This window comes from Phalacrocorax carbo, chromosome 10, assembly GCF_963921805.1.
Source record: "Phalacrocorax carbo chromosome 10, bPhaCar2.1, whole genome shotgun sequence".
In the NCBI taxonomy this organism is placed as follows: Eukaryota; Metazoa; Chordata; class Aves; order Suliformes; family Phalacrocoracidae; genus Phalacrocorax; species Phalacrocorax carbo.
The window spans coordinates 17,238,253-17,249,234 of NC_087522.1; the positions used below are offsets into that span (position 1 = coordinate 17,238,253).

Here is a 10,982-nt window from a genome sequence, read left to right on the forward strand (position 1 = left end):
CCCTCCAGGAACATCCCTGCAATGGAACCCATTACCCACTACAGACCTGCCTTTTCTCAATTAGCGAGACACAACTAAATGCTACAGGGCTTGGAAGGGGACAGGAGAGATCCAACAGATCCAGGGGCCAAGAACAGCATGAAGATCTGAGGAGAAGGACCTAGGGGTCAGGGTGAGACAACAGGAACTTTCTAGAAAGAAACAGGGTAACCATTGTTACAGATCACACACAAGGGACTTGCTGCTTCTGTTTTGGTGGGTCCTAGTGAGCACAGAAAACAAAACAGCGACTAAGGGACAGGTCCACCTCTGCCTCAATCCCTGCAGGCAAGTTTTTTTGCACCTTTGCATTCCTGAAAGGTAGGGAAATGTTCTGAATGAGGCTTGTTCAAAGCAATTGTTATATGCAGTATGCTTCTTCAAGAGTTTATAAATAAACACTGGAGGTAAGGAGCTTTAGGCACTACTGAAAAGGCAAACCTATTAAAAGAGATTGGAGCAGCGCTGTTCTCTCTCCCCTCTCCGAGGGCAGTACTGCTGCTGTTAAAAGCCTCCTAGTTAAGACTCATTTAGTCGCATTAGAGATGCGCAGGCAGCCACGTAGGGTGTTATAAAAAAACAAATCCCTAACACATCTAATTGGGTTTGACGTCAAATGCACCCTATCTGCAAGGTGGGCAAACAGGTCTCTTAACCAAACTGCCAAAGAAGGGGACAGCTTCCACAGTTACAGGACATGAGTTGTACGAAAGTCTTGACAGAGTCGGAGGCTACACATCCTCTGTGATCTCAAAAGGGAAAGACAAGAGCAAGATTAGAATGACAGCCTACTCGGGGCTAAACGAGACCTCATTAAAGAACCAGTGTTACACAGCAGTCAGAAAAATGCAATAGTCAGGTGTGATAGGAATTGCAAAGCCTCTGCATTAGGGTTTGAGAATCTTTGGGTTGATGATTGTGTTGCCCATTGATGATCGCTAACTTCCCCATGGCAACTGCAGCTGCTTATTTTGCAGAGAAACAGAAGTATAAAATAACTGAGCAGCCTCTAACAGGCAGTGCTTCTGTCCCACGTGAAAAACATTGCATCGTGCTTTGTGCCACATCTGCCCTGGACCTATTATGATCAGCCTTCACTTAACACACTGCGCTCTGCCTCTTTCCCTGCTTTCCTGAGAATAGACCACAACTACACTCTCACAGCTGACACTGTTCCACAAGGGAATTTACCGCTTTGCCTCCTTTCCATTAAGAACTGCCACGAAAACACCAAAACTGAGCCTCAGCCTTCCACCCGGGACAGCAGCCACAAACAAGAGCAATCAAAGTACAGAGAGAAGGACCAGCTCCACCTTCCCTCACAGCACTGAGTCCCACAGGTGGGCATGCTTACACTGATGACCCCCCTCCTGTTAAGCATTTTATCACTAGTAGGGAACAATCAAAACCAGGGCTGCAGGAAGAAGGACAGACAAGTGCTACGGTACTGCCACAATCTATAGTCCCACCTGCCCATTACAGCAGAGCCTCAGCATCATCTGGACTTGGCCTGGCCTGGAGCAGGAGGAGATAGAGACAATCAGCAATGGGAGGTTTTCACCACCCCAGCATCTCCCAGTGGCTGAAGTGAGAGGGAAGGCTTGCAAGCTACCATGTAACACCTCTGACTTAAGGAGGTGTCAGAATTCCTTCCCAAAGGTCAGGATGAAACCAGACTCCCAACTTTTCCATGAATGAGAAATGCAAACACAACCTGAGAAGTGCACCAGACAAGATACTGGGAGAAAAGCTACTGGTAGTTCCTAATAGGGAAGGAACGAGCAGTGAATTTTCCCATGGGGTAAGTGTGGAGCAGATAAATTGGTAGTTTCTCATCAAATCCTGAGGTTATAGCCTTACGAACCAGAGTCCAGGTGAAGACAAGACACTTCTTCAGGCAGGCTCAGGAACCCACAGGACTGTGCTGCCACTCAGCTTCCACTGATCCTTCTCACAGGACAAATGCTAGTTTGTCCTAACGCTCTCCTATTACCAAAGGGAGGTACCTGGATCGTGATGGTTCCCTTCCCACTGTCCGTCTGCAGATGGATCTCCATCTCTGGCAAGGTCTTCCCTTCCGCCATCAGCCGATGACGCAGTTTCTCCAGCGCATCACTGCCATTAGAGATCAGCTCCCGGATAAATACCTGGGGATGAGACACAACCTGACACTGCAGCCTGGCCTCATCCACTGCACGGGACTCCCAGAGAGCTGGGAACTCACTGCCTACTCACAAACTAATTCCCAGCTCAGTAGAAAAAGAACTGTGTTTCCCCATTATCTGCCAGGAGAACAGTTTGTCTGAACTCAGTATTGAAATGCAGAGGTTCTGAAGCCCACCGAGTCACATGACCATACTTACAAATTGTTTTGAAAACACATTTTCAAGGTCCCTTAAGAAAACATCATTCAAGAAAGCCTGCTCTTTGAACAGCACAGGACTTGCTGGAACAATAAGCAGGCATTCTCCCACCAAAACCATTTTGGGTGTACCCCTTCACAGAGACAGGACTTTGCCAAAAGAAAATCTACCAGCAAGTAGTGGGTTCCTTACTTCCTTCTCAGAGTACAAGGAACAGGCAACAATGTCCAGCAGTTTCTTTGTTTCCGCCTGAAACTCATGTTTAGAGGCTGCACCTAGAATAAAATCACAAAAACACCTTAAGGAACTTCACCAGGGTCCCCTTGGGAAGGAAGGCAGAAATGCAGTCTTACCAAGTGCTTCAGCTTCCCAGGAATGAAAAGCCTGAAGCAGGATGGGACACAGGTAGCTGCGGCCTCCAACAGGATGACAACAAAGGTGCTGTTTACACACCCCTATGAGGCAGCACACTTTGCCAAGCAGACACTCAACCTCTGCACCTCAACTCCTTGGCGCACAAACCTCAAGGCAGTCAATGCCTGCAGTTCCGGCATGTTGGTTACCATGCCTGGGCTGCTGAGTAATGAGTGAACAAGAAGTGAAAGGTGGTTCCCCTTGTTCCTAACATGGGCCTCCCGTGGGTTACAGCCTGCCTACCATACTCTTCTGTGACTTGATTTTTCAAGGGAACCATCTGCACTTGCCCTGCTCCAAGAGCTTCTACAGCCAGGTAGCATTTTTCATGCCCAAACAATACTCGAGCAGAAAAAGGCAGATTCTCAAATGTCTCTGTGGAACAGGCAAGGAAGTGCATATGTACAGCCACCTATGTAGACAGGCAAATGTGCCCAGAAAGAATTTTCCTCAGAAAGAACAACACTACAAAACATCTCAGTTGAAAGACCATCCTTGGCCTTTTAAAAACAGCATTTTCCTGCTAGAGGCATTAGAGAACCCTGAAGCAACAAGGGGGAAGCCATGGGTCACACATCACCTCTGCCACGTCTTGCTGGCTATGACCTACACGCCCCAGTGACAGAGGTGAAGCTGGGGTGTGGACAGCAGCAGGAGCAGTGCATCAACCCCACTGGGGACTTCACAGTCCGGCAGTCTCAAAAGTAACTGCCAGAAAGGCCATGGGAGCACAGAGTTAAGATGCTATTTTTGTGCTTGAACAACTTACGTGACTGTGCTTCAAAGCACCTCTCCCTGGATATGTACAAAGCAATTTATTCTAACTAAACGGCTGACACCACTCATTAGACCTCCATGATCCAAAGCAATGACCTGTGCAGGCACAGCTTGCTTCTGGGACAAAAAGTCTCTTTTTAGGCAAATTCTAGTACCTGCAGAGTCTCTACACATATGGATGACCATCAGTTGCCTGGCTAAACCCACAGATGCAATTTCTTCCTGCAGTCTTGATGGCCTCACTTCTCAGAAAAGGCCATTTACGCATCATGGTTTTGGAGAGGTGACAGTGCAAAACAGATTCAAACCACAGCCTGCCAGCTGGGATGCTATGACCAATACCTGCACCTCCTCAGAGGCAAAACCTCTACTGCAGAGGGCTCATCCTCATAGTTGGGGCACAGCTGCACCCAGACATTGTCCTGGGTCTGCCTGCACCCCAAGAGTGCTCCCACAAGACACCTGTGTTCATGCCCACCTTTCACATTCTCTGTGTTGCTGATGATGGTGTGCAGGGGCTCTTCTTCCTTGTTCTCCGCCGTCTGCATGCTGTATGTCCGGACAACGGAAATGCTGCTGGCAGGAATGTTGTACCGGAGGCTCCAACAATGGAGTATTTGTCTTCGGAGACATGCTTCTCCTTTTGCTAGAAGACACAATTCAAGCTATTTCAGTATAAATCTCAAGTATCATCAGGAACAGGAGCACTCTTTAAAGGTCCCATTTATGCAGTCCCATGGGGAGTTACATTGCCCAAGCAAGACTGAAGCTCCCTTGCAATCAAACACCCACCATTTCACCCTGGCTCTGCCTTCACTGCATAAGAAGGGCAAGTTGGTACTTCAGCCTATTTCTTCTGAACAAAAATTCTAGCCAGATGATGACAATTAGCAGCTTTCACAATGAATTAACTGGTGAGAAAGAGGCAATCTGCAGCTTTCATTGCTGTTAACCTGGTCAAGCTGAAGACAACAGGGAATGCTTCAAATTGCACATTACTGCCAGTGAAAATATAAGACCCCAGTGCAAGCACCTCCAGAAGACGCCTCTGCTGCACACACAGCTTTCCTGGATGCTGTACTACCACTTACCATCAGGAAGGCCTCTAGGCACCAAAATCTGTTTCCTCCTGCTCACTTTCATCCCACCAACAGTAGTGAGCTCCTTTACAACAACCTCACTCCCATACCTAAGACCAACTCCAGACAGCCCTGTTTGGCCCCTATCAGCCATCTGAGCAGCTACTTTATGGCAATAAATATTTGGCCCTTAACTGTCTGAGCACAGGGGCTACATACTCCAACAAAACCAGCTCTGGGATAAGCAGCACATGCAGCAACAAAGCCATCAGCAGGGAAAACAAGAGATAAGTCAGGAAACTGCATGAACCCTGTCAAGGACTGGGATTCCCAGTTTTCCTCCTTCCATTGTGCCCGGGTGAACCAAAGAGTCATCTTCTTGTTGGGGGTTGAAGCAAAACCAAACCTGGCCACATAAAGACCATTTACAGCACTACAGAGCTCTGTTCAAAGCCAGTTACTTGGTATGATTTCTGAATTGTAGCGAGGATGGCCTGTGCCAGGATAAGAGCCTGAAGGGTGTGGATACGGTTGGACTCAATGATCTTAAAGGTCTTTTCCAACCTAAATGACTCTATGATTCTATGATCTGAACATGCAGCTGTGCTGGGGGCAGGCGGTGTCTTGGCCTTCCCCAGCCTTACAATGATCATAAACGGACGGGGCTGTTTTGGGAGGCAGAGGAATGATCCAAATGGCCTGGGCAGAGTGGGGGGAATCTGGATAAGCAACAGAAGTGGTTGGAAGTGGTGACAAGCCCATGCTTTTCTTACAACTCACTCTGTGCTTGCAAGCTGTTTCATCCAGCAAGGAAAGGAGACAAACCCTACACTCCAGGCCCGCAAAAGGCACATTTTCAAGGTGTCCTTTCTTTAGACAAATGGGTACAAAAACACCCAAAGACTGAACTTAGAACGACCAGCATGATTAGAGTCCCTGCAGTGCACCTCTGACCTCCCTGGAAACAGCTTCTTTGGCCATCTGCAGCCCTCCAGTCCAGCTGACAGGCTGGGGGAGCTCAGCTCCCTCCTGAACCTCCCTCCACCTTGTCACAGCCCTTGAGTGAACTTAGCATCCCAGTCCTTTCACCAACATCCCTCATCATCATGCAGTTCATCTTGGGCGGGGGTGTGTGTCTCAGACTCCCTTCACAAGTGCTCTGCAAACCTCCTGCCCACCTTAGCAGGTACTACAGCCAGTATGGTCAGTGAGAGCAGGTTTTGCTGCTCAGGCTGGGCTCTCACTCACTCCAGATCATGAGAACACAAACTCCTGAGCCTTAACAGTGCTTCTGGGTCTGCCCCTCATCCCCAAGAGCTGCTTGAGGAGGCTGCCAGTCTTCATTCTTCCTCCTCTTCCTCACAGAAAGCTTTGAATCAAGATGCACTTCTCCAGCCAGAAGCTTGAGTTACTCCCCAGTCATTCTGCCCTCAAAGAGCCCACAAATAGTTCTTAATGCATCTGAGCACCTCCTACACACCTAACTTCGCTCTCTGCATCACACACAGTTCTGCTGCATTACCACAGGACATGTTCTCTATCTTTCATTTGACTGCCTTTGTTGGGCTCATCTGAGAAAGCAACAAGGAAAACAAAACAGCCCGGACGACTGAAGTGGAAAGCAGCAGAGAACTCACTGTGTGACTGTGCAGCCCGTCAAGCTTCAGAGAGGAAGGGCCTGAATCAGCCCAGGGTTTGTGTATTTTATTTATGCATTTACACGTGGTTTACACATTTTATGCTTATTTCACGTTAGATGGTGTAGGATACTCTGAAAAATCTGCACCGGTACGTACCTACAGACACACATTTCCCAAACAGTGGAAACAGAGGAGGGGAATGTCACTCGCTCCCTGACTCCATGATCCAAAAGAGAAGCAGATCAGCAGCAGCTCCGTGCTGACCTTAAGGCCACTTCTGTCACCAGATCCCCAGGCAACAAGGCCCCGGAGCCAACAAAACGGTCACACACACCCCCAGCCCAGAAACATTAGCTGGCTCTAGAAACACAGCTATTCATAATTTTTTATGTATTCATGGTTTTTTTTTGTCACCCTACCTCTAAAGCACAACAATAAATCACCACCCATCAATTCAGAAGCTATTTTTGGATTTGGGTAATGTTTGCTCTTATCATCCTTAATTAACAGCCCATCCTGTGCCAGGTAGAGACAAAGCTCATTAAATGCAAGCTGCAGCATCTTCAGACCATTCGTCTCCTGCAAAGCCCCTGCCTAGCCAGCAGGGGAAAGGCTCCGGGCAATTCTGGATATAAAGCCAGAATTACTGGCACACAAAAGCTCTTGAGAAAGTATCCACTGAGCTACAGGGTAAAAAGACACTCAAGATGACCCCAAGAAGCAAATTCCTAAGACCAAGAGACAAGGAAGGAATGGCTCTTGTCCCGGTTGAGCGCTGCGATGTGCTGGGGCAAATCGGGTCTTTTTATATCAACTTAATCAGACGCTGAGCTTTATCACAGTCCACACACCTTCCTATTTGCATCACCGCCCCACCTGCACCGTAAAAGATGGCAGATACCCACGTTACTCTCCAGCTTCCAGTTCTCCATGAATCCTAAGTGATCCTGTGTGTATCAGCACGGACTGGCCTAGTACATAGGGAACACACCACAGAAAGGGAAGAACCCTCAGTCTCAGGGGCTCCTTTCAATCCAGGCATCTGCTTGCCTCAGTGATTCCTGAACCCAACCAACCCCCCAGGAAACACAGCCTGTTCTAGGAGAAGGACTGCAGCGAACATTTAGCCAAGCCAAATGTCAGTTAGAAATTTAGGATGGGAAATCAAGTGCAAAAGCAGTAGGCAGCTCAAAATGAAAAGGAGAATTTAAGTCAGCAGAAATTACCATAATAGCTTGATTGTTGTGCAGTCACAAGCCTGAGGATGCTCTTGCAAAGAGCAGCACTAGCAATAACACACTTCCCTCTCAGATTTCCTTAGAAGGGCTCTCTACCTGAGCACCAAATCCTGTACAAATCTAGGAAGAAGAGAGTCCCCCATTGATCTGCTCACCCCAACACATCTCCCAGAATCAAACTCTGCACCGGCATTAGCATTCAGCGTTGTGAGAGCCAAGAGACAAGGCTGCCAGCTTCGCATGGCCAAAGGGAAGAGGCGGCCATCCCCTCAGCCAGGGATCTCCGCCTGCAGCCAGGGGAAAGGACACCAGCCCCTGCTCCTCCCTCTTCATTTCCACCCCACACAGCTTCTGCTCACTGGTTTCGCCCCCCCCCCCCCCCCCCCCCAAAAGACCTGAATGACAGGTTAAGGAATAAAACTCTGCTCTGCTGGAGTACATCTAACCCAACGGAGGCACATGGCTTCTTTCTCAGACATGGATGCTAACAAGCCACTGGGGATTTCTGTGGTGGAAAGACCAAATTGCCCAGAAACACCGAAGTGGCACTCCATGGCACAATAAATAATGATCTGACCCTGACAGCGACCCTATTTGTCATGCGATTTCCTCTGCCACATTTTCTATTCATAACCCACAGGGAAACCACAGACCACAGTGACAAGTTACAAATTTGTTGATTAGGAGCCAGACAACAGATAAGGAAATACTGAGCAGAGCATGAGCTGCTCACAGCTGGGAGAGAGAAGACATGCAGGAAGCTTCTCACCATGCTTCAGTTAACAAAACTCGCAAGCACGTTTCCAGACCCATGCACTATGGCCTCGATAAGACAATACATCCTGTAACCGAGACCTCAGAGTTTAGGTTTTCTGAGCCTTCAGCATCATCTGGTCTCTGGGGTGAAATCCTGCGCGCGCCCCTGGGAAACAAAACCTTCAGACTCATCTGTCGGGTTATCTAGTACTGGAACAGCCAGGGAACAGAAACGCCACCGCCTTCTGCTCCCTTTCCAGCTGTGAACATGCCATATGCCCTGCAGGGGCCAGCAGGCGAACCTGGACGTGCTCTATACCCTTCATGAGCCAGGAAGCGGGTCTGAATACGCTGCACGACCTGGACACGCTGTGTGGGAGCTGCAGGTGTAGGAACACACCCTGTAGGAGCCAGCAGGCGAACCCGGACGACCTGGACACGCGACATGTCCTACGTGAGTAAGCGGGTGAACCTGGGCATGCGACATAACCCGCGTAGGCCTGCACGAACTCGCCTCCCGACAGAGCCTCCGGCGTTCACAGCTGCCGCGGCTGCTGGGCCAGAGAGCGGGGGCCCGCCAGGGCCCCCGAGGCTCCCTCTTTCCCGCCCCGTGGCTCACCTGCGGGCACCGGCGCCCCGGCCCCGGCCCCGGCCCCGGCGCGCAGCAGAGCCGCGAAGCACCGTCCCCGCCGCACCACCGCCGCCATGCCGCGAACGCCCGCCTCACGCCGCCCTGCTCTACCGGCGGCGCACGGCGATGGCGTCACGGGGCGGGGGCCATGCACGCACGTCACGCCACGCCACGCCACGCCACGCCACGGCACGGCACGCCAAGCCACGCCGCGCTACCGGCAGTCCCGCAGGGCCCTGCGGGTCTGGCCGCGCGCAGCCCCAGGAGCGCGGCTGCCGCCCGGACAGCAGAGCCCGAGTGTCTCCGCAGCCCCGTCCTCACGGCCTGGGGGCAACCCCGCTCCCCCCGTGACACCGCCCACGGCCTTTTCCCACCCGAGGCCGCTCTTCCTCCCCTCCCGCTTTCGTCTTCCCGCGGCCGCCGCCAGCCGCAGCCACCATTTGGCGCCCGTTCAGGCCCCACAGTGCTGGACGAGGCGCCTTGCCCGGCCCCCGAGGGAAAACTGCCTCCCGCGGGGCCGGTCCGCAGATCCCCCGCGCCAACCCCTGCCCTGCCCTGCCCGGCTCGGGCCGCCCCACCTGAGCATCGGGAAGCAGATCCCAACCCGTGCCAGAGGCTCCTCCTGCTCTGGGCTTTCAGGGCTCCCCATCTTGTGACAGAGGTTGTAACTGGACGCCAAGTCCAGGACACCACCTCCAAACCTTTTCTGTTTTGATGGTTAAAATCCCTTCCGTGTTTCCCTGCCCCGAGGAATTATTAGCAAGGGGAAGCCAGACACGGGTTACACAAACACCGCCTCTCCCTGTCCAGACACCCGCGGGCACATCTCACTTAATAGCCGGTATTTGCTGCAGGGAGGCCGTTTCACGCAACAGGTTGTGGCAGGAGCTCGGCTGTCGGAGCCATCGGGGCTCAGTGCACCACTTCTCTCCCAACTCCCCCACGGAGGGGGCTGAGGGCCAAGGAGAGGCTGCGCTGGGCTGGGAACAGCCCTTAGGAAGCCCCTGTGTGGGCAGGCTCTGGTGTTCAGCTTTGGGCAAGTTGCTTGATATCTCATTTTCCCATTAATCTGAAATTCCTCATCTCCTGGGACTGCTGTGAGCATAGATCATCAAGGCCTAAAGGGCCAAGGTACTGGAGAAAGGCTTTGGATGGGGTGAGAGAGGAAATAAATCGCTCTGCTGAGACCTGATTTTGGAATGTGTGTGAGAGCAAAGCCTGGCCTCAGTGAACACCACAGCTAAAAATAAAAGATCGAGCAGGTCTTGTTTCAGTGAGCCCTAACCACTTCCAGACAGAGGAGACAAGGGCCTTCAGGAGGGAGCAGTGACCACCAAACAGCCAGCTTTGTAATTCCCAGGCTCAGGGGAACCGGCCGGAAAAGCTACGTGTGCAATTCACTTGTGCTTGCAACTTATCCTTGGGGCTATGCCTATCCGCGTGTTGGTTTGGAGGTTTGCATCTATGAAACACTTGTGCACGGCGGGGTTTGCGTGGTACCAGATGTTATGGATTAGGTGCAACAAACCCAGTGTGAGCCTTTGCATCTCTCCAGCACCGTTATGCTGGGTGCCTATACTCGGGAGCATCGCTCTGCCATGACACCCTACCAGAGCTCTTGTACCTGCTGTGAAGCACCCGGAGTCCTCCTAGCTCACCGTGCGCTGTGTCACCTTTGGGTTTTCTCTGACCCTGTAGCCATGAAGCCTGTCCCTGCAGGGGACTGCAAGGATCTGGTACAGATCCTCCCCTCTGTTTGGGCTCATTTTGATTATCTGGTGGTTGGCACCTACTGTCTTCAGTCACTGCCCTGGCAGCACACGGTGTGGGGGGACGGACAGGCAGAGATCACCCCGTTCCCCATTTTAAGTTCCTGGGTGGAGAGAGGAAGTGCAGGGAAGGACAGATTGCCCCTGCACAGCAACCTCCATGTTCTGCTGTGCTTCCTCAGCTACCAGCTCCAGACAGTGGCTGTATTTTGCTTTGGAAGCAGTACCTGGTACATACCCCAATCACCTTGTAAGCCATTAACCACCTTCACCCAC

At 51.4% G+C, this 10,982-nt stretch overlaps 1 protein-coding gene across 1 annotated transcript in view; it reads right to left on the reverse strand.

Moving 5' to 3' along the window:
* Positions 1 to 9,068, reverse strand: part of TRAP1 (TNF receptor associated protein 1) — a 29,882-nt gene extending 20,814 nt beyond the window's left edge. Inside the window, exons 1-4 of the mRNA XM_064462076.1 lie at positions 8,926 to 9,068; positions 4,072 to 4,239; positions 2,595 to 2,677; positions 2,046 to 2,186 (exon numbers count right to left, since the gene is read on the reverse strand). Coding sequence (XP_064318146.1) covers positions 2,046 to 2,186; positions 2,595 to 2,677; positions 4,072 to 4,239; positions 8,926 to 9,013 — 480 coding nt within the window. The 5' untranslated portion in view covers positions 9,014 to 9,068. The remainder of the gene's footprint in view (positions 1 to 2,045; positions 2,187 to 2,594; positions 2,678 to 4,071; positions 4,240 to 8,925) is intronic.
* Positions 9,069 to 10,982: the final 1,914 nt, after the last annotated feature.